This window comes from Mya arenaria, chromosome 5 (assembly GCF_026914265.1).
Source record: "Mya arenaria isolate MELC-2E11 chromosome 5, ASM2691426v1".
NCBI classification, from domain to species: Eukaryota; Metazoa; Mollusca; class Bivalvia; order Myida; family Myidae; genus Mya; species Mya arenaria.
The window spans coordinates 21,559,712-21,586,047 of NC_069126.1; the positions used below are offsets into that span (position 1 = coordinate 21,559,712).

At 34.8% G+C, this 26,336-nt stretch overlaps 1 protein-coding gene across 3 annotated transcripts in view; it reads right to left on the reverse strand.

The window, feature by feature from the left end:
• Positions 1 to 1,343: 1,343 nt before the first annotated feature.
• Positions 1,344 to 26,336, reverse strand: part of LOC128234657 (uncharacterized) — a 32,891-nt gene continuing 7,898 nt past the window's right edge. For 2 of the 3 annotated variants that reach the window (XM_052949031.1, XM_052949029.1), the window contains exons 6-27: positions 26,110 to 26,193; positions 21,304 to 21,373; positions 20,935 to 20,973; positions 20,472 to 20,556; positions 19,397 to 19,504; positions 18,638 to 18,743; positions 18,407 to 18,477; positions 17,408 to 17,562; positions 15,551 to 15,669; positions 14,314 to 15,103; positions 13,243 to 13,284; positions 12,940 to 13,098; positions 12,555 to 12,713; positions 12,190 to 12,348; positions 11,806 to 11,964; positions 11,284 to 11,597; positions 10,804 to 10,997; positions 10,382 to 10,543; positions 9,642 to 9,914; positions 9,067 to 9,277; positions 7,970 to 8,102; positions 1,344 to 5,211 (exon numbers count right to left, since the gene is read on the reverse strand). In XM_052949031.1, the coding sequence (XP_052804991.1) occupies positions 2,157 to 5,211; positions 7,970 to 8,102; positions 9,067 to 9,277; positions 9,642 to 9,914; positions 10,382 to 10,543; positions 10,804 to 10,997; positions 11,284 to 11,597; positions 11,806 to 11,964; positions 12,190 to 12,348; positions 12,555 to 12,713; positions 12,940 to 13,098; positions 13,243 to 13,284; positions 14,314 to 15,103; positions 15,551 to 15,669; positions 17,408 to 17,562; positions 18,407 to 18,477; positions 18,638 to 18,743; positions 19,397 to 19,504; positions 20,472 to 20,556; positions 20,935 to 20,973; positions 21,304 to 21,373; positions 26,110 to 26,193 (6,647 nt within the window). In that variant the 3' untranslated portion in view covers positions 1,344 to 2,156. The other variant, XM_052949032.1, reaches the window with a different exon arrangement.

Genomic DNA, 26,336 nt, shown 5'->3' on the forward strand with positions numbered 1-26,336 from the left:
AATATTTCTTATATAAAAAACTGGGAAGCACTAAATAGCCTCTATTATTTCATCACAACTTCCTGTTACCACTGGATTTGGCAAGAACAATTGAATATATAATAAATCTTTTGCTTACATATATTAATATAATTCAGGTGATACGGCGACTGCTCTGTTAAGATTGTTCTTCACTTCAGATTTATGGAGCATAGTGCAAGGCAGAATGAACTCTGTTTAGAGCTACCCTGATTCTTTTAACATGCACTAGTGTATAGCACTGTCACCAGGGACCCCCCCCCCCCATTCAACGTCCTTCCAGCCCAGAAGACAATTAGTGATTTTGGTGATGCGACCAGCAACCCCTTGATTGATAGACAAGTGTGATACCACTAGATACGGATCCGCCACTTTTATTATAATTAAACATGAAAGATTTTCATTTCATGAAGTTATGGCCCTTACCTGCAACTGTTGCTCACAGTTGAGCAGCATGACAGACAAACAAATCTATATATCTTAGTAGAGAATAAGATTTTTACCATAATTAAGGTCTCCGTGGCCAAGTGGTTAAGAGTCCGCCTACGGAGCGGGAGGTCGTGGGTTCGATCCCTGGCCGTGTCATACCAAAAGACGTTAAAAATTGGTACAAGTAGCTCCCTTGCCTGGCGCTTGGCATTTAAAGGGTAGTGCTTGGAAAAGTGGTGTACTCAGTACTGGTTTAACCCAGGAAAGTTGTACCCCATGTATCGGTGCTTTACACCAAGCACGTAAAAGAACCAAGGGGTCTCTTCGAAAAAGAGCTAGGGTATCGCACCCGGACTTCCTTGTATCCCACCACTGTCTCTTCAGCGTGCTGTCCCTTCAGCAAAAACAAAGGACCCCGTTGGAAATAAGTGCTTGCACTTTCACGGGTTATCCTTGACCGCAAGGTCTAAAGAAATACATACATACATACAAGGAGTATCAGATGTTCATTGGTTAAATTTTTTACTAAAATGAGCTTTTGTATGGTATGTAGAAGTCTGTGTCTAACAGGAAATTCTGTGTTTGTGCCAAGTCAAGGTTGCTGTCATTCTCAATAAGTGCTTTCTTAATTCTTCTTAAATATAGTAGAACACAAAGATCCTGTAGATTTCAATATAACTTGGCTGAACCTTAGACAGAGCTAACACTAGCAAGGGCCTCAAGGTCACATTTCAAGAAATATAAGCTCTAATAACCATGACATAAATTTTGTTTTTGTGTTCCATGATAGCTTGGCTCAAAATTTCAAATGGCCTCGCCCTGCATAATGTTGTGTGAATTTCTATGAATGAATTTAAAGAATAAAATAAAATACACCATCATTTTCTTGTGTTTTTTATACAAACTTCACATCAAAATGTTCCACAAATGATTCCTTAACATTCACAAACAAAACAAATTTCACTTATACTAAACGAGTCCTGATGGATATATTCACAAAGCCGTTTTAAATTCATATACAAATAAATCAAATAAATATAAAAAAAAGAATGAACAAGCCTTTTGGTAAATGACAAAGACGGTCTTAAATACTAATAAAATTCCAATAGCCTTGACTTCATCCACGTGAAAATCTGAACTTTCGATATTGAAAAAACATACAGTGATACTAATGAACACTACATTGACATTGCAATCTAACAAAGAATAAAATGTTTACACAATATTGTAGTTTGAGAATGACACATAGGCGTGAAATATGTCTTTGTTTCAGGTGCCATGCCCCCTCAAAAAATAGGATAAGTAAGTTAATTTTGTTTTCATGAGATTTTACTGTTACCAAAAACTATAAATTATATACTTAACAACACCTATCAGAATCACTGGTATTGTTAAAAGCCGAAACAATGCATTTTCATTCTTTAAATGAAAAAATATCAAACAAATAACAATAAATATTTCTAGATACAATAAAAAGGTTTAGGGTCAGGGCCAAAAAATAGAGTTGGTTGGTAAACCTGAAACAAACATTTTTTTTTACACATAAGCTTTTACAACAGATATATCATGCATGGCCCCTACTTGAAATGAAGTTATCTGCTTTTAAAATTCATGACATGTATTTGAAAGTCGATACCTTTTACTATTGTTATCATCTTATTTCTTCGACAAATCTACAAAAATGTCGGCAGTTTTTACAAACGACCCGTTTAATTTTGAGACTCCTTCCCTCTGAGTTTTCTCTTGTTAACCCCTTGATTGTCCAACGCTGAAATTTTGATATGTCTCACTTTACAGCGCTTGCATACACCATCGATCCTACACAAGGACACATGGCAGTCACTTATGAAAGAAAGTGGTACCTGACCACACCTCCATTCTCTAAAATGTTGACAGAGGGAAGAGCATTTCATACTTCTACAGCAACCCTTGTAATCCAATATACATCTCATTGAAAGGGAATTGCTTTTATTGGGAGATGTTTCTGTATCTTTAACACTTGTGTTGTCTATCTCACCTTTCTGCTCATGTTTAGCTAATTCTTCAAATTGTGCTGTAAACTCAACACCCTCAACATCAAATATACTGGAATTACTTAACTTTTTAAAACGGATGAATAAACAGAACTTAGTGGTATTCCTCTCACTTACATGGTTATCCTGCAAAGCTGATTGGAACAAAGAAAAACAGTCTGAACAGTAGAAATTACCTCCCACATTGTACCAGTGGTGTACACAGCCTGCTTGATCCCTCAATGAACAATGTGTGCAGACCAACACCTCTGTGATCATTTCTTGTTTGGTATGTGCTTCAGTTTCACAAAATGGATTGGCTCCTTTCATTTCCTCCGGCAATCCTTGATTCTTCAAAGAATTTATATTTTTACTTTGATTACTAGTCCTTGGATCAAACGGTGTTTTCTTGTCTTTGGCTATACCATAGGACCTCAAGTGCTTAAAGAAATCAAAGCCTTTGTCATCATTATCAGTGACTTCAATATCTCTTTCTGAGCCTTTCTTCTGCAAAATGTGTTTTATTGCACTATTTTCATTTGTTTGAACATTGCGATGATCATTAGAACCATCACCTTCATTATCAAATTCACCAGCATCACATTCAAGCACCTCAATGTAATTGTCAGAGTTCAGTTCAGGTTCATTTATGTCATATGCCATATCTATCGCATATGTTGGTGAAGCAGTCGAGGAATCCAAAATGCACACAATACTTTCATCACTATGGCAATGCTTTAGTGCATTGTTTTGTCTATCTTTATTTAAAGCCTTTAGATTGTTCACTTTTGAATCAAATGGACTGTACTTTCCATTCTTCTTTGAACTGGTATTCTTGCAAACTTCATCATTACAGTCTTTCTCTAAATCTTTGTCTTTCTGATAATTTCTGCAATGATTTTCTGCAACATAGGGAGTTTCTTTATTAGTGGACCCTTTTTCTTCCTGTTTTTTTTTAAAGCACCAGGAACAAATCGGCTGAGAATCAATCTGATGCCGGACTGCAGCTTTGTTACCATCTTGATTTGTATGACAAATTACACAAACATTGGAAGTATCTTTGGCAGAATTTCCCAAATCCAGATGCTGTGGAGTATCTACATGGCTAGAATCACTCTCTATACAATGATTACTTTCATCAAGTGTCACACCTTTCTGCTTCATCTTAGCAGCAAGCTTCTTTTTCACAAAGTTTGTAAATGCTATTTTTTTCCTTGTCAGTTTTTCTTTCTTACCTTTTTCTACCATTTTTTTTTTAAAACACAAGAAACAAATCGGCTTAGAATCAATCTGATGCCAGACCACAGTTTTTTTACCATCTTGATTTATATGACAAATAAAACAAACTTTGGAAGTATCTTTGGCAGAGTTATCCAAATCAGGATGCTGTTTAGTATCTACAAGGCTAGAGCCACGTTTTTTACAATGATTACTTACATCAAGTTTCACACCTTTCTGCTTCATCTTTGCAGCACTCTTCTTCCTCTTGAAATCTGTAGCAGCTATCTTTCTTCTCTTCTGATTTGCTTCAATACATTTTTCTACCAATTTTTTTTGAAAGCACAAGGGACAAATCTGCTGAGAATCATTCTGATACCAAACCACATTGTTACCATCTTGATTTGTATGACAAATTACACAAACTTTGGAAGTACCTTTGGCAGAGTTACCCAAATCAGGATGCTGTGGATCATCTACATGGCTAAGTTCACTCTCTTTACTATGATTACTTTCATCAAGTGCCACACCTTTCTGCTTCATCTTTGCAGCAATCTTCTTTTTCACGAAATTTGTAAAGGCTATTTTTCTACTTGTCAGATTGTCTTTCATGCAAATGCCTGCTTGATTATAATTTGAGCATTGTCTCGGGGCCGGACACATTGGTAGATAACATTTCTTTGTCAAATCATTATTTTCCTCAACCATTTGTTCTTCGTCAATAGGTAATTTTTTGATAACATTTATATTTTGCTTAGATTGGTTCAATTTAGTTTGATTTTCAGCAGCAATGTCCTTGTCCTTATGCTGCTTTTTATGCTTCAAACGGCTATTTTCAGCAGCAATTTCCTTGTCCTTATGCTGCTTTTTATGCTTCAAACAGCTATTTTCAGCAGCAATTTCCTTGTCCTTATGCTGCTTTTTATGCTTCAAACAGCTATTTTCAGCAGCAATTTCCTTGTCCTTATGCTGCTTTTTATGCTTCAAACGGCTATTTTCAGCAGCAATTTCTTTGTCCTCCTGCTGCTTTTTACATTTCGAACAGCTACAGAGTTTAATACTTGAAAGTTGGTCCCCAGTTCCCTGACTGATGTAGTTCAACTCTAATGCACAGTTTTTGCAAAACATGTTTAAGTCATTTACTTTATATAGCATTGACAATCCGTATTTATGCCTGCATTTTGTACACCAAAATTTGCGACTGTGAGAATACGAAGGCTGTAGGGAAATGTTACCTGTATTCAACACTGTAAACAGATCTTTGCTCAGAAAGTTATGCTCTAGAGCACAATCTAAACACATCTTCTGTTCAGCGCCCTCAAACATACGTGCGTAACTATACTCCATCTTACATTCTGAGCATGTAAAAATCTTACAGGTGATCTCCTCATCAAGATATATTTTTGAATTAATAATATATCTGGATGTTATTCTCTTTTTTTTCCCTGCAGGAGTTGTAATGATTCGCTTTTGGCCCTGAATCAGAGTTGAACAAGGAGTTAGTCCCTTCTGGATTTGAACATCTTCCTGTGAGCTAAAAATAATTTTCATAATAAAAAGGTTATACAATAAATATAAGGCTACCCCTGAATGTATAAATGAGAAATTTTATATAGGAAAACTCTATATATTAATGAGAAATTTCATAAAGGAAAACTCTATATATTAATGAGAAAATTCAAAAAGGATAAAAATTTATGCAAAAAGCTACAGAAACTAGCTCAGTAGCAAAAAGTTTAACATTGCTAAGATTATGTAAACTAAAAGCTACCGATCACAGTCTCTGTAAAACTGGAAATTATGACAACATTAAATGTAAGTGAGGGGCGACTATCAAGACTTTATATTAATGAGAAATTTCATAAAGATAATGCTTCATATTAATGAGAAATTCCATAAAGGAGAAAGCTATAAATTAATGAGAAATTTAATAAAGGATAATGCTATATATTCATTAAAGTCTTGTATTGGCCTGAATGACTCAACTTTACAATTCATTATGTTGTTGGCAATATTTTGTTTGTTCTGCTTAGGTTGTTCTTCATCACCATGAAACTGCAAGAAAGTTTACGTCCGGCCACTGCGATCAATTAGAACTCATTTGAAAACATAAAATCAAAAGTTATTGCAAATGTTTTTACCTTTTTTAAAAGCGCATTTTTTTCATTTAATATGTTGATTATAAACTTTGCTAAAGATTCCAAAACTATTTTACAGAAAAAATGCAATTCAGTACAATTACTGTTTTTAGCATTAACTCGTTCAATCTGTGCTCTAGAACTAGTTCTTGCTTGAGAAAATATGCTTTTGATAAGAGTGAAGAAATTGAATCATACTATGTTTTTAAGTGAAAAAAGAGTTTCGGCTGTGATAGAGATTTAAATTGGGTACTTTTGTTATATAGGAACCAGAATGGCCGTATCATGAACACACTTTTTTGTGGAAATTATCCGATTTGTGGAAACTATCTGATTTGTGGAAAATATCCGATTTGTGGAAACTATCTGATTTGTGGAAATTATCTGATTTGTGGAAATTATCTGATTTGTGGAAACTATCCGATTGTGGAAACTATCTGATTTGTGGAAATTATCAGATTTGTGGAAATTATCCGATTTGTGGAAACTATCCGATTGTGGAAACTATACTGCCGAGTAAAATTTGTAAAATTGACTTTGAGAACTAACACAATCAAGTGAGAACAAACACAAGTAAATATATTGAACATACAATCTGGTGTTAAATAAATGACAATTTGACAATTAACGAACCTTAAATAGAATATCGGTTGAGTGAGTAACTTCGGATAAGTTGATTCAATTTACCAAATATTTTTGTGATACTCAGCAGGCAATAGATCAATGTATTTGTATCAATTGATATAAATTAATGAGAAGCAACTAATTTCATTTATTTCATTTTATTCAGAAACTTAAATATCCATTCATTCATTCATTCAGTAACTCATTCAACCACACACTAAGTCATTCACTGTGTCTCTCTTTTTCTTTTTGCTCCTGTCCTTCCTCTATATGTTCTCTTGTCTCCATCACAGTTTTCGAACTTTTGCTCCTATTTTCTTTAAGTCCTTCTATCGTCTTCATTTCTGTATGATTAAGCAACAATTACAATTTTCAATCAACTTTTTATCAATAACGTTTCAGATAGTTCAAGCATCATACATCTTAAATTCCTGAAGTCCATTCCAGGGGATTTGATAAGAAAGCCAAAAATATTTACGGGAATTTTGGTAGTTTTCAGGGGGATATTTTAAGCAGGTCTAAGTTGGCGAAGTATTTTTTAGAAAAAAATATGTTCCCATACATATTTGTATTGCTATGAACACCTTAAACTTATTGAATACACCGACTATTTATATATATATATCATGATTCATCATACTCTTATGATACACTGAAATCGCCCTTTTCAATGCATCACTCCTTGTGACTCTAGTTTGCAGAATTCCACTGAGTAAAGTACATCACTTGTTAACATTAGTTTATACATTGATATGTTATCATTGTGTAGTAACTTTAAAACCAATAGGCTAAGAACAGAGTATGAAATCATGATCAATTTGATCGATAGACCAACTACACCATATCCTTGAACTCATGTCTTTGAACTAGATAGGTGTCATCTACTAACTATGACAAATGTAAAACCTAGGTTTGAAGAATTTACACAATGTCATTCGAAAAGTATAAATTGGAAATGAAAGTATGACACAGAAACTATAGCCAGACGAAGCAATCTGTCAGTCATGCGTCCTGATGCACAAAAATGAGATGCTTGGGGGCCATTATTCGGATAAGGTCGGCACATGCTCTGGATTGTTTTTCAATAATGTGAGGTTTACCTGGCACCAATAAAAATAAATCATCACCATCCTAGTTTGCTTGTTTAGAGGAAAAAGGAGTTGATATTCAAGAGAATAAGTAGTTTGGAAATGGCTCTTTACTTAATAATATTCAAGGGAAAAAACCTTTGGTGAACAAAATCTCGTTTTACGTAGTGATGGTTAATAATATGCCATGTAAACAAAATGGAGTCAGCCAGCGACAGACATTCTGAATATTTTCTCTCTTTAAGAATTATTTATTTCATGAACTTCAAAACAGAAACTCAATTAAAATGTAATAGAATGGGCTAAAGACCTTATAGAGTAATTTCTTATCAACCTATAATTTTAATATTACTAGCAAGTCAACCATTCATTTAATCATAAACCTACATCTTACATGTTATCAAACAGCGTTAAAATATTCATGTCAGGTAAAAGAAAATACCTTTCACTTTCTTGTTCATCACAGAGACCAAAGACAGTATCAGAAGCGAGATACAGGTTCATATCGATTACTTCTCTTTCATTTTCTACCATTGGTCCAGCGCAATCCATCCTGCCTTCTGGCTCATCCTTTACTGTATAAAGAAATTCATGTAACAATGGTAGCCTATAAACACATACAATTTTTCAAATTCATATCACTGAAAAAGACATCATGACGACTTGAAAATAAATTCTTTGCCTACCAGCATGAAAGCACTATTAGGGGAACACATTAAGATGTATGTTTATTGACGAAAAAAGTAAATGTTGTCAACCTATATTCACACTAGTCTAACATAATTTTTCACACGAGATGATCCTATATTCACTTTGGTCCTAAGTATCCATTCTCATTCATCAGAGGTTTACAAAGCATCATCGCTCTTGTGAACGAGAATGTTAGTATCATGCTGAGTAATATTTTCACAGAAACTTTCTTGAAGCTTGAATGGAAACTGATTAATTTGTGAAAGGAGTAACAAACTTTTGTTTACCTCACTGGTTAAAAACGACCAAATAATTATTAAAGCTTCTTAATATTTAGTTTAAACATATTTATTTTACAACAATTGTGAAACTAGTTATAACAACATTATATTAATCACTCTCGTTGGCAAGATCTTACGCGTGGTCTTCTGTTGTGGAAGAAAACATACAACCTAGAGGTCACTTGAATATATTGGTGACCACACACCAAACTCACATGCCCCCGTTAAAAACTTTTGGTTATGGCTCAGCAACAAGTATTATTGAAAAACGATGACCATACCAAGACCAAGGCTATTACAATAACACAAGATCAGGGATGTGATTGACCTGGCAGTTGAAGGGCTGAAACCATTTGGGGTCAAAAGCACACTGCCTTAGAAGAAAAACTGGCTTTTTAGACGCTCTTTTGAGGGGTTTTCTGACTTGAAATTTAGAGCACACAGGAATATCAACTCTAACAACCAAAAGCACTCTAGTAACTTAATCCGCAGACAAAACATTTACATCTACATAAACATTTCCACAGTTATGAAATTGAAAAGATTTATAAAACAATTCAAAATCTACCTTGAGCAAGTTTGGACATGTCAATTGCTTCCCGGTTGACCGGACACAGTCCCGTGACTTCAAATGCATGTTGGACAGATTCAGGGGCAGTCTGGTCAATTGCCTGACTAAGGATGGCTGGGTATTCAGTCTTTTCTATGACCACTCTCTTGCTGGCATCAAGCTGGCTGGAACTTATATCATGAACCGTTGCCTGGAGTTCTCCGAATATCTGTAATATGATTTAATGAATTATGAAAAGCTGAAATGTATAACTTCTATCTGGACTTGTCTTACAATGAAATAATCAAGTGACAAGTTTGCAGGCACTGGCTTATTAGACTCACTCGTGCACAGGGTGCGTATCACTGGAGGTATCAATAATGAAGTTTACAATATTGGTTGGGTATAACCTTATGAAGCAGAATGGTGGGAAATAAAATATTCTCTTTGTCAAAAAAGGACAACAGGGAATTCCTACCCATGAAATGATTTCTTTTGTGATTTGCATTTATATCTTTATACTGTAATGGACCTTAGTCACCTTACATTATTTTATGCATAAAAAATATTTTTGGTTAAATTTGTTTTCATACCTCTACAACTAATGGATGGAGGATGTGTGTGCTATTTCCCGGAACACCAAAAAGAATAATACTATTCTCTTTGGCAGCCAGCATGGTTGGAATGGAGACTGGGTTGTAAAGGTTGTTCATCACCAACAACACCGGTCTCTCCATGCCACAGTTGGGGATGAAAATCTTGGTAAACCATTCTGAGAATATCTCGCTGTTGATAAGCCCCGTGTCGCTGGCTGTGATCAGCCACGTGTCAGGAACTCCATCAATGGGCGCAAGGGGTAAACTTTCCTGTTGTAAAGTAAACAAAGTGTATTCTTCAAATTTTGTAGCGTTCATGTTTTGTTTTTTAATTCATACCTGTTCAATTTCTATCAAAAATATTGCATGGTTTAAACATAATATATGGAAACTAGAACGGAAAATTGGTATTCCGTACCACACAACAGCCTTGTGTGCATTCCAAAATCTACCTCCACAATACTTTGCTTGTTGTCAAATTAAAATCCTTCTGTAAAAATATTTACAAGCCAACAACCTACTACGTAACATTATATTCCCTTAGTTATCAGGAAACAGATAGTTTGCCAAATGCAACTTGGTGTTTACAAACATTTATCAGGATAGCAATTTTAAGATGAAAACATTACAAAAAGTACTAAATACAGATATATTGCAATCCTACCAGCCAACATGCACATTTCTCCACATTTAATATTTACTAGGGTGACTACATGTTTCCGTTATTCAACACAGACCTTGTATATCAACATTGATGGCAGAAAGCGGCCCCCAGCACTAATGCACATGTGTGCAGTCACATGGCTCCCTGTTCCTGTCTTCATCTCAAGCTGGTGCCCAGTCTTTGGGCAAAGCTTGAAGGATTTCTCTGTCCAGCGTGTTCCATCACAGTTGAAAATCTGTTAAATTTAAGCAAGTTGTCATTTGCCAAAACAATGGTTATCAGTAATTGAAATTAACAGAGTACAGGCATCATACCAATGCAACTACCTTTTTTCAAAAAGGGAGATGAAACAGGGAGACAAATATGTACCTCTATAAATAGAAATACTTGCTTGTAAAACATATACATATATTTAATTACGTTTTGTATGAAGACCAATTTTAACTCGCTCTTTAAGCCAGATTAGAAAAATATTGATAAATCATGTATAGTTACTTGATCATCTTTATTCTGCAATCCACACTCAACAATTGTTTTTTCATACATATCAAAAAATTCCTTGATTGATTCAGGTGGGTCCAGGGGAGGTCTGGTCTCTGCCATATGATCAAAAAGGAGATGCCTTTTCACAAATCCCCGCAGCCAATGGTTTGATGGCCCCATCTCAATATTCACCCTACATGCTGTGCCTGGGCAAATTGATAAAACCATGATTAGTCCAGTAAAGGAGAAACACAAACAGAAGCTAGTATTCCCTATTAATTAATATTCATGAAACAAGACTTATTGGCCTTGCTACACATATGAATAGTGTCTCTGACAATATGTGTATTAAGTTTCATGTAATTCTCTTAAATGATTTTTGAGTTATCACCAAGGCAACAGTTTTTGCGAGCCAGCAACATCGATACCAAGTTGTCATTTTTAAAACTTTAATAAAAAAAACAATGATCTATCAAACACTGAATTAATTACCAGAAATTTGAAGTAGCTCTTTCACTCTATCTCGTAACATCTTCCGAGTAGCTGGTAATCCATGAGCAGCCATGTATAACAGGAGTTCAGCCAGACACTCTTCCTGGTTGTTAGAGAAATCCTTTTGCCACCCCACTTTACGAGCGATGGAGTCCGTAGGATCTTTCCTCTTCAAGCGTTCATGCAGAGTGGTTGGTGGAATGCCAAACTCAAGTGCTGCCTTTCTTATACTCATTCCTTTCTGCAGTACAGCAGAAACTGCATTTTCGAAGGCCTCATCTCCATATGTTTTTTTGTGTTGATATTCTTCATTCCTGAAAAGGCAGGATTACGGACAAAAATATCAAGAATGTTTGCCTTTAAATTGTTAAAAGTGGCAACAAAGAAGTCACATGTAAACGGTATTTTCAGCAATTTTAAAATTTGATGTAAATCCCCCTTTCAACTTTTTTAACAGATAGAGGCTCTTCCAGTTTATACCAGAGCTCCAATTGCCAACTAAATTTATGAATGCTGGTGTACCTAGGTCCTGTCTGATGACAGCGTTCATTTAGAGTGGACGAGGGAATGCCAAACTCAAGTGCTGCCTTTCTTATACTCATTCCTTTCTGCAGTACAGCGGAAACTGCATTTTCTAAGGCCTCATCGTCATATGATTTTTTGTGTTGATATACTTTTTTCCTGAAAAGGCAGGATTATGGACAAATGTCACAGATGAATTTTCTCTGAAATCATTAGAGTGGCAACAATAAAGTAACATGTTAATGAAGGTACCATTATGTTGTTATTTTTAGTAATTTTAAAATTTGACATAAATCCCCTCTTACAACTGTTTTAATGACCGGAGACTCTTCCAGTTTATACCAGAGCTCCAATTGCCAGCTAAATTTATAAATGCCTGTGTACCTAGGTCCTGTCTGATGACAGCGTTTATTTAGAGTGGATGGGGGAATGCCAAACTCCAGTGCTGCCTTTCTTATACTCATTCCTTTCTGCAGTACAGCGGAAACTGCATTTTCTAAGGCCTCATCGTCATATGATTTTTTGTGGGGATATTCCTTTTTCCTGAAAAGGCATGTGTACAGACAAATGTCAAAGTTTTTTTTCTTTTAAACTCTTTAAGTGGCAACAATGAGGTCACATATTAATGATATTTTTAATAATTTTTAAAATTTGACTATTCCCTCCTTCAGCTTTTTAACAGATAGAGACTCCATCTGTTTATACCTGAGCTCAAATTGCCAGCCCAGTTTACAAAAATTTTGATGTACCTAGGTCCTTTGTGTCGACAGTGTCGATGCAGAGTGGACATGTTAGTGCCAAACTCCAGTGCTGCCTTTCTTATACTCATTCCTTTCTGCAGTACAGCGGAAACTGCATTTTGTAAGGCCTCATCTCTATTTTTTTTTTTTTGTTGATATTCCTTTTTCCTGAAAAGGCAGTATTACGGACAAATGTCACAGATGGGTTTTATCTGAAATTTTTAAAATGGCAACAATGAAGTTACATGTTACTGAAGGTACCATTATGATGTCATTCTTAAGTCATTTTAAAATTTGACATAAATCCCCCCTTTTAACGTTTTAAATGGCCAGAGACTCTTCCAGTTTATACCAGAGCTCCAATTGCCAGCCCAATTTCCAAATGCTGATGTACCTAGGTCTTGTCTGTTGACAGCGTCGGTGCAGAGTGGACATGTTAATGCCAAACTCAAGTGCTGCCTTTCTTATACTCATTCCTTTCTGCAGTACAGCGGAAACTGCATTTTCTAAGGCCTTATCTTCATATGATTTTTTGTGCTGATAATTTGTTTTCCTGAAAAAGCATGTTTACAGAAATATGTCACAGACAATTTTCCTTTTAAATGGGAAGTATGATGTTATTTTCAGTAATTCAAATATTTCATGTATATCCTTCCCTTCCAATATACTTAATATTTATTCTTTGTTTAATACTTACTTGGTTTTGGGACACTTTCTTCTACGTTGATGAGGTGAGCGTCTGTAGTGACAACGAATGAAAAATCAGTGGCGCGCAAACACGTTTATTTTGGTGGCCGAACATTTACATACTGGCTAAAACTCGTACTCAACCAGTGCTTTCCTTGAGGAGAATTGTTATGAATTTAAATAATAATGTTTAACTCTGTTATCAGAATAAGAAAAATAAACAAGAGCCATCACAGAGACAGCACGCTCGACTATTCCACAGCTTTTCAGTGTAAGAATTGAAATTTTTTGTAAAACATGCATGAATCATTGTTAGATTAGATTTTAATACAATACATGATGTGCTGAGATATTAACATAAATGTGGTTACATGCAACATTTCAAACAGAATTTCTGAGAGTAATAATGAATGGCCATGATTTGCAAAATACAGTTATTCAAGTAGGTTTTGTGGTTCAATACCATTGTATAAAGTCTTTAAATGTGCTAACCAAGATTAGTAAGTCGCATAATAAAGGGTAAAAAATGATAGAAAGATAGTTTATATTAAATATCAGATAAAGTTTCAATGCATTCATGATGTATTCGCTAAGGTATTGAAAGTGGTAACAGGCAAAACCTTTACCAGAATTTCTAAGACGAGCAATAAAGGGCAATTATTTTTCAAATGCAAACTAGAGTTATCAAACTTGGTCATTTATGTAGATTGGATGGTTGAGTACTAATAAATTAAGTCTCAATGCAATACATCAAGTAGTTGCTGACGTATTAGCCTATGTGTGCTTACATGTAAAACCTAAACCAAAATTTCCAAGTCAAATAATGAAGGCCTACTATTTGCAAATATATTTAAAATAGTGTTATCTAACTTTTTAATTAATTAAGTACGTTAGATAGTTGGGAATACATATCCTAAGTTTCAATGCAATAAATGATGTATTTGCGGAGATAAAAACTTAAAGGTGCTTGGATGCAAAACCTTAACCAAGGTGTGATGCTGACGCCAGAGTGAGTAGTACAGCTCTCCTTATTCTTCGAATAGTGGAGATAAAAATGTCAACTTCATTCATCAATCATTACCTGTCACTTGGTTCTTTGAGATCATCGCAGAGACTCATATCTTCAGTTGTACATAAATCCTTATCTACTTCAATTATTTCCCTGCCATTCCAACTGGTATCCATGGTTACAGTTTCTTCAACGTTGGAATTTTGTGATGATGACGTAGCTTGAGTGAAGTTGAAAGCCAGGCCTAGAGCATCATGATTGTTTACATTATGATCACCTTCAAGAGATTCACTTTTTCTTTTTTCTAGTTCACTTTCACATGATAGAAACTCATCTCCATCTTCAGAAAGAATGTTTTCATAAAGGTAAACACGCTTTCCACTTTCCTGATCTTCAATCATAATCTGAGAGGTAGATGTGTCTTGTGCTGAACCTTTTTTGTGTGGAAAGATGTCAATATTTTGTATACTCATATCTTCAGCCTCATTGTCATCTTTAGAATAACTAAAGTCTTCAACTTTTAGGTTTGATGAATTATTGTCACATATCATTCCATCAGTTTGATCTGCACAATGATTAACATTAGATTCAGTTGCAAATTGCATACCAATATCTTGTCTTACTTCAGCATCAACCAACTCAACATCATTGTCTTTCAATTCCAAACCATACTGAGACAAATACCAACCACCATTTTCTGTACTCCAACTTTCACCCTCAACATTTTCAATTTTCACTTGCGGCACATCATCTGTTTTCCCTTGAACATCTTTATGAAAACCAGCTATTGCCTCACATTCAGAATCAACCTCAGTGTGATCATTCAATACTTCAGCCAGTTGAGGCATTACTACATCATCATCTGAAATCAATATCACTTAAATGTTTATTATGTGCTTTCCAATTGTTTATAGAAATTTATCAGTGAAATAAAACAATAAACTGTTAAATGCTTTTTAAGAATATAATTAGAAGAAAAATGATAGTTTCAGTGTAACATTGAAAATATAGCCAACCTTATGAACACCCAAAATGAATAATTTACTTGTGATATAGCTCACCCGATGAAATATATTTTGATCTTACACTGAAACAAACGGTTAACCTCTATATCCTTAACTTTTTGCATTTCTTTTTAAACTTTGTTGAAATTGAGCTATTTTACTTACTTTAACAGCAACTTTTTGAACTGAATTTTGGAAAATTAAACCTTAAATTTATTCAATTTCCATTACAACTCTTTTCAGCCAAATAAAGCATTTTTTGGTCTTTAGAAAAAAAATTAGATAATAAATATTCCCCAATTCACCAATGCTGACAGAGGGCCCACTCTCATCTGTGTTTAAAACTGTCTTCCATTCCCCCTCCGGATTGAACTCAACCTCTGTCACTGAGCTTGGAACAGTCTGTAGTATCTCAAGGAACAACCTGTAATATAGTATATTCATTATATGCCTATCAATTTCAGTTTCCAGATCCAACAGTAAATATACAGCTTGCCATATTAAACTAGAAATGTGTCCATAGGACACGGATGCCCCCACTTCGATTTTTTGTCACAGAAAATAAGCCATAATGATTATTCAGGATAATCTGAGGGCCCTAACTCCTAAATGATTAAAGCGATTTCCATGGCTATCGAACTTGATCAAGATATTATGGTCACAAACATGTGTTAAAAGTTTGGTGAGGATTGGACAAACAGTTTTCAAGAATTAGATCGGAAACAATCTTCGGGACGTATTTTTCAAGTCTTTTTTTGCAAATAAAGGGCCGTAACTCCTAAATGACAAAAGCGATTTCCATGGCTATCGAACTTGATCAAGATATTATGGTCACAATCATGTATGTAAAGTTTGGTGAGGATTGGACACATACTTTTCAAGAATTAGATTGGAAACATATATTTTTGAAGTATTTTTGGCAAAAAAGGGCCGTAACTCCTAAATGACTAAAGCGATTTCCATGACTATCGAACTTGATCAAGATATTATGGTCACAAACATGTGTTTAAAGTTTGGTGAGGATTGGACAAACGGTTTTCAAGAATTAGATCGGAAACAATCTTCGGGACGTACGTACGTACGTACAGACAGACAGACGTACGTACGGACAAGGGCAACCCTATATGCCGCCACTTTGTGGGGGCATAAAAATCCATATCATGCTATTGTTGCTGATTCCCTATCCTGATTTATTTCCTATAGATATTGTTTTAAAGCTTTTAAGTACTGTCCTAATTCAAGAAAATGCACTCAATCTTTTCAATGTGATTAATTTAAGATGTCATTTGCAGAATGCACATTCCAGGAAATGTCATGTTAAATCTTAGTGCAATTTCATTGGTTCAAAAAGATGTATAAATTTCAGTAATATCAAGATGATCAATGTGATATACTATTAAATGATGTGTCAGCAAGCATTTGGACCCAAGTTCATAATCATAACTTCAGGTGGCCTCTGGATTATATGTGTTCATTTAAAAGGACGTAAAAATGTAACCAAACATTTCAAAAGTAACCTAGTCCTAAGCAGACAATCTGACATGCCCAGTAATAAAACATGACATAGATTTCACAAACAGCCTTTCTCCCCTGGTTCCATAAGGATAATGTAGAAAATATACCCTCTGTGAGTGTTTCAATCTCATATCTTTGTTGCAACCTGTTTAACAGTGCTTGGGTTCAACCGTAAAGCTACAGGCAGAATCTATGTGATAAAGATCATAGTCACATTTTTATTGTAACGCACCTTACGCCAAACACGGAGTTTCTGCTAGAAAGTTTCAATTTAGGCCTCACAATCTTTACTCAAACAGGGACAATGTATGTTTATTATATCATTCACAAGAACGTCAGCGTGCAAAGTGTGTACGAACCTAGACCTTATGGAGACAAACAACCTAAACTATGTATCATGAAGATTGGGAGGAAATACTCCTGCAAATATGTTGGTGAATCGGACACCATACCAGTATTTGTCTGCAAACACAGGTTTCTATACATCAAAAATAACGGGCTAAGTCTGTAGTTTACAAAAATTGCTTGTTGCAGTTGCAAACACAGTGGGGCAACATTGCAAAATGCGGCTGGTTAAATGTTTGCAAGCAATGTATAGCTGACACACTGCAAACACCAATCAGCACTTTATGCTAAAGGAAACCTACCCATCAATGTCCAGCTTGTTGTATGGTTCTTTACAGAGTAGACAGCGTCTTCCTTTTTTGGTTTCATTCATCTGGATTACAGTGCCTGCCTCCATACATTGAATATGTTTGCATCGGTCACCTCGGCATGGAGTTTCCAATCGACCCTGAGTGATCTGTGAGGGATATCCATTAAGTATGTAAAGACAGGACCCTATGAGCATCATTCTCTCACTTGGTCAAGGGATATAACACAAGAAACATATAGCAAGGAGTGATCATACTTCCATTTTTTTTATATCTTTTTTTTTTTTCAATCCAAAATCTGACCCATTTGCTCGTTTGTTAGCGTAGTTGATAGTGTACCCATTTCTTGCCAAGGGCAGATATATATGTCAGTTTAATTTGCTGTCACCAAGCCAGAGAAATGGGTGTCCACTGTATGCATGCCCCCAACAACACAAGACCACCATCTCTCATAATTCCATGAAAATGGGAGTGATCAAAACAATGAATATGTAGTTACTTGATTCACAATTGATGTAAACATATATGTAATTTTTAAGTTTTAAACTATTTTTGCATTGTAACATATCAATGTGAGAGAAAGATACTATGCATACAGTTAATTCCCACTTGAACATTTCACCTGATTTGTTATATAAATACAAATCTGTTGGGTTTTTTTTTGCTTTTTAAATTAATATGTCTAGGATTAAAATATTCCCTAGTCAACAGTTCGAATTTTCCCCCTCTGGTGCCATGACACCATTGAAATTTTCACTACAAATTGTTAACCCAAAACGACATATCATTTAAGTTCTTTTAATGTTTAAGCACTTTGTTCAAACAAAACTTTAATCAGATGATTTCTTTTTGTTTTTGAAAAAAAAACTTTTGAATTAGTGATAAAACAGTTATTTCACGATTGTTTGGGTAACATTCAAACTGTTGTCACAAGGTAGAGGTGATGACATCAGGACTGTTGTCCTGAGATTGGTATTTTATACTTTTACTCACAGGACAAGTAAGCTTGACTTTATAGCTGCAGTATTTAATACTATTCCTGTCTGCTGTCAGATAGTTCTTGACTGAAATAAACAAAGTTACTGCATCAATAATTGTGTACATGTTTTATATATGTTACAGTACTGATAGAAAAAAGAGGCACTGCAATGCAACAAAATCAGGTTTTTCATTGTACTAAGAACTAATTCATGACTGGTGGTGAAACTTCATTGCTGTACTTACTGAGCCTTTTGGTCCGAGACTGAGGTACGACTCTCTCCTTAAGAAGGCGGCGGACAGTTGCCTTTGGACCAAGCTTCCTTACCATGTGTATGTACACCATGTACGGCTGAAAAATTATGTACCCTTTTAAAAGTAAGTAAGCTGAAGGTTCAATAGAATATTTTCTTGGCCTCATGAAATTTCAGTGCGATAGGTCCAATGGGCAAGGCTTTTTTTTGGTACTTTTCAGTACAAATATTAACAGGCCTTCAGATTTTCTTTTGAGATGATTAAAGTTTACAGTTAACTAATATATCAAACAAAATTCATATATATATATATATATATATATATATATATATATATATATATATATATATATATATATATATATATATATATATATATAAGGCTTTTTGTTGAAGAAATCTTAAAATTACAGTTATGAGTGGGTTGTTGAACCAGTGTGCCAAATACCGGTAACCCAATATGATACATGTACTATTATAAGATATTTAAATACTCTTGTTAATTGTCTTTTCATATTCCAGCATACATCTGTTTGGATTATAAAATGATTATGATAATCTATCAATATGTTTTAGTGAATGAGTGAATGAGAGACACCTACATCGGAAAGAAACTATATTCATTTGACTCAATATAAATTTCAACTAAGCCTAAAACTTGCATATCAAATTTACGTTAATGGAAGTTTGTTAGGCCTCCTTTTTTTCAACTTATCAAACCACTTAAATTTATGTGTTATGATAAACTCACCTGTTCGCAACCCGGCTTGATGGTCAAAATGATATTGTTATTGTTTGGGTGTAAACTTCCTGTTATGTCTACAGGGCCGTCTTTACATGGGGACAAACCATTGGCTACCTGAAATGATGTAGTAACATGGTTGACATCAGGTAATAGTTGGCAATTAATTCACATGTGTGACATAGTCTGCTAAAATGAGTCCTTTGAGGAATTCACAGAAAAATAAAGAAAACAATTTTCAACAAAGATAGTAACATGACATGGGTATAAGAATGTGTAGAATTAAATTTTTGAACCTTTCAAAAATATGTTAAGTTGGCTTTGCCTGCTCATGAGGCATGAAACACGGCAAAATATTCCACTTAAGCCTGTATTATATTCCACTTAAGCCTGTATTATATTCCACTTAAGCCTGTATTATATTCCACTTAAGCCTGTATTATATTCAAAGTACTCATCGTGCTGATGATGTCACAATTATCAGGCTCTTGTATCTTAATATATGATACACTATTCATTTAAGATGCATCAAGATGCTAATGCAACATGGTAATAAACGAGAAGCGCCGCAATGAGATAAAACCAAGTTTTTTCATATGGGCAATCAGAAATTTTTAGTTTATTAATTTCTTGTATGAGTTAGGAAAAAGTAGCATCCTTTATCTTTACTTTTATCAAAAAAGTTGTAACTAAAATTTACTCTTATTACCGTAAGTATCTTATGTGTTTAATTTCCATCAATTCCAAAAATAAAGTTGTAGGACAAAAAACCTTTTTTCTATTTTTTGTAACAGTGACCTTAACCTTGACCCCAACTTCCTTAAAAGCAATCTCAAGCTAGCTCTTCACATAGGCTACCTACTCGCCAACTTTCATTACTTTTCATCAATGCTCAGTTATATATTGGCTGGAGGTCTTCATGCAATAAATGTTTGATCTTTGAACTTAAGCGATGTTTAAAGCACAGCCCCATCCCCATTCTAATATCCTGGTTGAAAACTATAAAAAAAACAGTCTGACTTTTTGATATCATAAATAAGTCAACTGAAAGTCGAAGGATTTGCAGAAAATTAAATTGCCTCACCTGAACCTTCACAATTCTTTTGTTGACTGATATAAGGCATTCTGGGATTTCATCTTCAAACTTGTCACCATAGTGACGACCCATTCTAAAACAAGTTTACAACTATGAAATCAACTATCATTATTATTAAAATGAATTTTTCATTAACTCATTTGTTTTTCAAGAAAAAAATAAATATTATAAAATTAAGAAATAATTTTGAACTATATGTAAGTTTCCCCTCATATGTCAGTGGATGAAATAACAACAAGCCCTGCAGTGGTAATTCAGTTTCAAGGCTTGCTCAGATTCAGGACTTTATACTACAGGGCTTGGTTCAAAAAAATGTGAAACACTATTGTTAAAATTTTAAGTCTGATTTTAATGACTGATATAAATATAAACTATACGCTTACAGTCATTTTTCAAATCTGCCCATTCATATGCACCTAGCTGTATTGGTAAACGTGAAAGTACAACATACCTCAGGAATACATGGTATAAGGGTTTCCCCTGGTCATCACTGAAAATAAATATGGACATATTTTCACACGGGATTAGGATTGAGGATTGAAATACAAGTGTTTCAAGGTGTTTATTACTAAATTATGTTTTAATGTTTGAATATTGTAGTTTTGAATTCAAACTAAACAACCTTACTGATTTAACTCCTATGTTTGTCTGGTTTCATTTCAATATCCCGAAGGTTGTTTTTTTTAAATTTGGCCAAGATAATTACTATGAGAACAGCCAAACTGCTAATGATGATACCTTGAACTTTTTCTTAAAAAAAAAACGCACTAGATAAATGTTGGTCTTTATTGTATTTGATAAAAAAACATATCTCCCTCACAGCGTGGTATTCAATGTTCTCCATAAGTCCTGGCTGATAGACACCTTCAAACGTATCTTTCCACAGCCATCTGAAAACACATACTCATGTTAAAGTATACGATATTACAACAGCATTTTGATGAAATAGAAGTGACATTGTTGCTGTTTTAGTCAAAGAATGAAGTAGCGGTTACTCAACAACTAATGAACTCTGAAATACGGGCATTGATAAACATGTGTCTGTTGCATCTGGCTACATGAAGACCAGTAATGCAATGGGAAAAGCCCTGTGGTTGAAAATTCAAACAAGAGCACTGCCCGTGGGTGCTGAATGCTTGTCTGATTTCATCCACTTACGGTTTATTTATTTCAAATTGTACATTGGATAGTGAACAGGTATTCCAAAGTTTGAAAGTGATAGCTTTGATAGATTGCATGTAAGTGACCCAAGCACATTACTTAAGAATCAGACTTGCTAATAATTATAAATTCCAAAAGTACTTAAATATCCCCCACCCTCCACATACCTTTCAAAATGTGTGACTCAAAAGTTCTTTTGATATATTGAAATGCATATCATCTCTTGTCTATGAAAAAAAATGAAATCAACCCAACAAAAATTGAAGAAGCTATGTCCATTTCTCAAAATCAACCAAAATTCATGTTTTTTCCCAAAAAACCAGGTGAGACTGAGCATCTTTAGGGTACAATGTGAGGAAGGGTACTAGATCCCCAAGTTTCTAAGTGATGGCTTTGATAGTTTCCATTTAAGTAAACTAGATGCAAAACTTAACCAACCACTCTGATGACGCCCCTGACGACAATCAAGTGATGACTATAGCTCATCATTTTTATGCAATAATTTTATGAAATAATCAGACGAGCTAAAAATTACCCTATTTAGGGGCACAAGGCATGATAATCAGACGAGCTAAAAATTACCCTATTTAGGGGCACAAGGCATGGTCTCAAACAACAATGAACTAGGGGTACTCGGGTATGAACACCCCATACACAAATACAAACACCACAAAACAGACTATGCACGCCTTGAATAGCTTTAATATTAAATTATATTCAATTTTAATATCTTTTTTTAAGCAAAGGTTAGAGGTTTTGCACTAAGATGCAATCACCAACAGCACCAAGCATTCACAATTTCTCCACACTCTATCTTTGTAAATAAAAGACAAGCTAATTTCATCTTTTTCACATTCATCAGATGCCTGAGGCCTAAAAAAAACAAGAGGCACATCAGTGCCTGTGCTCCACTGGCCAAAAGGTTCAAGCAAAGACCACCTAACGAACATTTTCGTCAAGTTTCATAGAAATACAATCATCAATTTTTGAGGAGAAGTTATTTAAAAAATTTTTTTACTTTAATAGCTCTTTGGCTGCCATGTTGTGCAGTGGACCGAAATGATTTGGGCAATTTGAGTAAAGGAGCACCAAACAAACATTTCTGTCAAGTTTTATCGAAAAAAGGTCATCGGTTTCGACGACAAGTCGTATAAAGTTTTTTTTATTTTTTAGCTCTGGCAGCCATGGTGTGCAGTGGACTGGAACCATTTAACAAATTTTGGTTAATGACCACCCAAGGAACATTTCTGTCAAGTTTCATCAAAATCTGATCATCGGTTTCTGAGGAGAAGTGGTGTAAAGGTTTTTCCTATTTTTAGCTCTGGCTGCCATGTTGTGCAGCGGAACGGAACCATTTGGGCAATTTTGGTTAAAGGGCATCCCGATGAACATTTATGTTAAGTTTCATCAAAATCTGATAATCGGTTTCTGAGAAGATGTAGTTTAACCTTTTTTTCTATTCTTAGCTCTGGTGCCCATGTTGTGCAGCAGACCAGAACTGTTTGGGCTATTTTGGTTAAGGACTACCCAAGTAACATTTCTGTCAAGTTTCATTGCAATACGATCATCGGTTTCTGAGGAGAAGTCGTTTAAAGGTTTTTCTATTTTTACCTCTGGGGGCCATCTTGTGCAGTGGACGGAAACCATTGAAGCAAATTTGATAAAGGACCATCCAAGGAACATTTCTGTTAAGTTTCATCAAAATCTGATCATCGGTTTCTGAGAAGATGTTCTTTAAAGGTTTTTCTATTTTTTTGCCCTGGCAGCCATGTTGTGCAGCGGACCGGAACCATTTGAGCAATTTTGGTTAAGGACCACCCAAGGAACAATTCTGTCAAGTTTCATCAAAATCTGCCTATCCGTTTCAGAGGAGATGTCGTTTAAAGATTTTGCTATTTTTAGCTGTGGCGGCCATATTGTGCAATGGACCAGAACCATTTGGGCAATTTTAATAAAGGACCACCCAAGGAACATTACTGTCAAGTTTCATCAAAATCTGCCAAACCGTTTCAGAGGAGATGTCGTTTAAAGATTTTGCTATTTTTAGCTCTGGCGGCCATATTGTGCAATGGACCGGAACCATTTGAGCAATTTTGGTAAAGGACCACCAAAGGAACATTCCTGTGAAGTTTTGTCAAAATCCGCTTATCAGTTTCAGAGGAGATGTCGTTTAAAGTAAAAGTTTACGCACGCATGCACGCATGCACTCACGACGGACAATCTGTGACGACATAAGCTCCATGGCCTTCGGCCAGTGGAGCTAAAAATTGTTTGGTTAGGGTTACATCCTTAAAAAAAATAGGTAGGGTAGGTAGGGTTTTTATTTTTTTTTTATTTATTTTTTTTATTAGGTTTTATATAAGAATATAATTTTCATCATTGGAGAATGGTGTTAAAGCTATCTTCTGTACAAGCATTTAAGGTTTAAACTTAATATTAACAAGAGCACCGCGGAGTGGGTGCCAACGCTCGTCTGTTTTTTTTCCAAGTCGAAAAGGGGGGATAACTCAATATTAATTAAAGGCAAAATTATATGACCTGCTATAAACATGCATAGTGTTAATAGGAACACGTGTAGCAAGTTTAATGTGAAAATGTTGAACGGTTTTTGAGTTATGAGGTAAGGTTAAAGTTTTTGGACGACGACGACGACGCAGACGCAGACGCAGACGCAGACGACGCCGACGACGCCAAGGCTATCACAATAACTCGACTTTTTTTCTTCGAAAAACAGACGAGCTAAAAAGCAATTTAAAAAAAAAAAAAAAAAAAAAAAAAAAAATTTTATTTTTTCATTTTTTTTTCAAACTGACTATAAAAACGGTAGGGTCGGCGCCTATTCCGTAGGTTGGGTCGGGTAACCCGAACCAAATGTATTTTTTTTTAGGCCTGAGGGTGATGCATATTATGTGAACCCAAGAATGTTAATGTCATCTTAGGTGTCTTATATTTATTTTCTTAAACCTCACGTGACCTGCCCATGTTAAATTCTCATATACATGACATTAGCCAATAATTACTGTTATCCTGACATCACCCTTTTCACCTGGCAATATTATTACGATAACCATAGTGTGGGTCTAAAAATAGACACTTGGAATTTCCAATAGATTGAGTTTACCTTTTGCAGAAAATAAACTTTTGTACCAAAAACTTACCTGTGAAAAAAAAAACTGATCGTAAACTAACCAACAAATTTGTAATTTCATGTATCATTAATTTTAAAATGAATGAAGTTACTCAGTATTTATGTGTTAAATCTCTTTATGAATGTACCAGTGAATTTGTTAAATTAAAAATCTGTGTAAGAAGACGCAAAAAACTAGCAATAAGAATTTCAATGAACTGGACAGTTTATCATATAACGTAATAATAATGCCAAAAAAAAAATCACTTCATTATCATAGTTGATCATTTTGTTCTTGTTTACTCCATGAATATTTTCAGACAATTGTAGTTGTTTGGTATAATAAAATAAATATCAGATGCCATGGAGGGTCTGTGCTAGCATATAATGTTAACCATCGAAGCATAAATGTCAACCTCGGCTAACGCCTAGGATAACATCACTGTTCTCAGGTTAAAATTATCTTCTATCACCCTCCATGGCATCTGATATTTATATAATACCAACTGAATATATTGTACTGAGATATTTTACCATGGATTTGCAAATATATTTTATAAGGGCCTATTGTGCCCAGGCACTTGAGAAAGCATGAGAGCTATTTTAAGACTGCATACGAGGGTAGTATTAAAAGTTGTTACACCATACATTACAGATTAACTAATGGTGACTATAGTTAATTCTATAAAGGCACAGTCACATGAGGTTCAATTATAATTCATTGATGGAATTCAATCTCTTAACTGGTCATATGAATGGTTGAATGACAATCTTCAGCATGATTATTTCCTTTAAAGGGGCTGTACTCTGTAGGATAAAATAGCGAAAAAAGAGAGAAAATTGTCGAAAACTAACAAACTTGCCATCGATGTGTACAATGCATTGAAACTTATTAACTGAAGTACCACATAGTTAACAATTTATTTAAGTATAGCAGTTATTTCGTATTTTTCCATTAAAAAAGATTACTGGGTATGTCTTCCAGGTAGAATTCATTCCTTATGCGTGATTGGCTAGTCGGTGTTATCACGTGATATTACTGTGGTTGGTGTATAGCTTAATTATGTCATCCAGTCAGAGTAAGCCATCAAAATTCAGTGGATATGACGCTGGACTGCAATTTTGGCGACACGGGTTCAAACCCGGTCTCTGACACAACTTTTTTTTTACATTTTGGTACTTTGGTGCCAATCTGGTATACAGTCCCTTTAACAAACAAGTTCATTCAGTTTATTGTTTATTTTACAGCATGTCATAATTTCTTTCCAAAACTTCTTTTTTGCGCAAACTTTTCAAATGATTGAAAAAAACACATGACAAAAAGGTAAAAACACTTACCACTGTGTACATTTGAAATTGATATGGGTAACTCTGTTACTGGTTGGTAGAAATGGTTGGCAAAGAAGAAAACAGCTTTTCTACCTGGAATGATATATATTTGATTCATGCTTACTAAAAGTATATTAAAATATATCGCATGTTAAACTAGAAACTTGATTTATTTTCATCTAGTTTCTATTTATTTTACCTGACAACCTCAAACTTAAGTCATAAGCTGTTTCCTG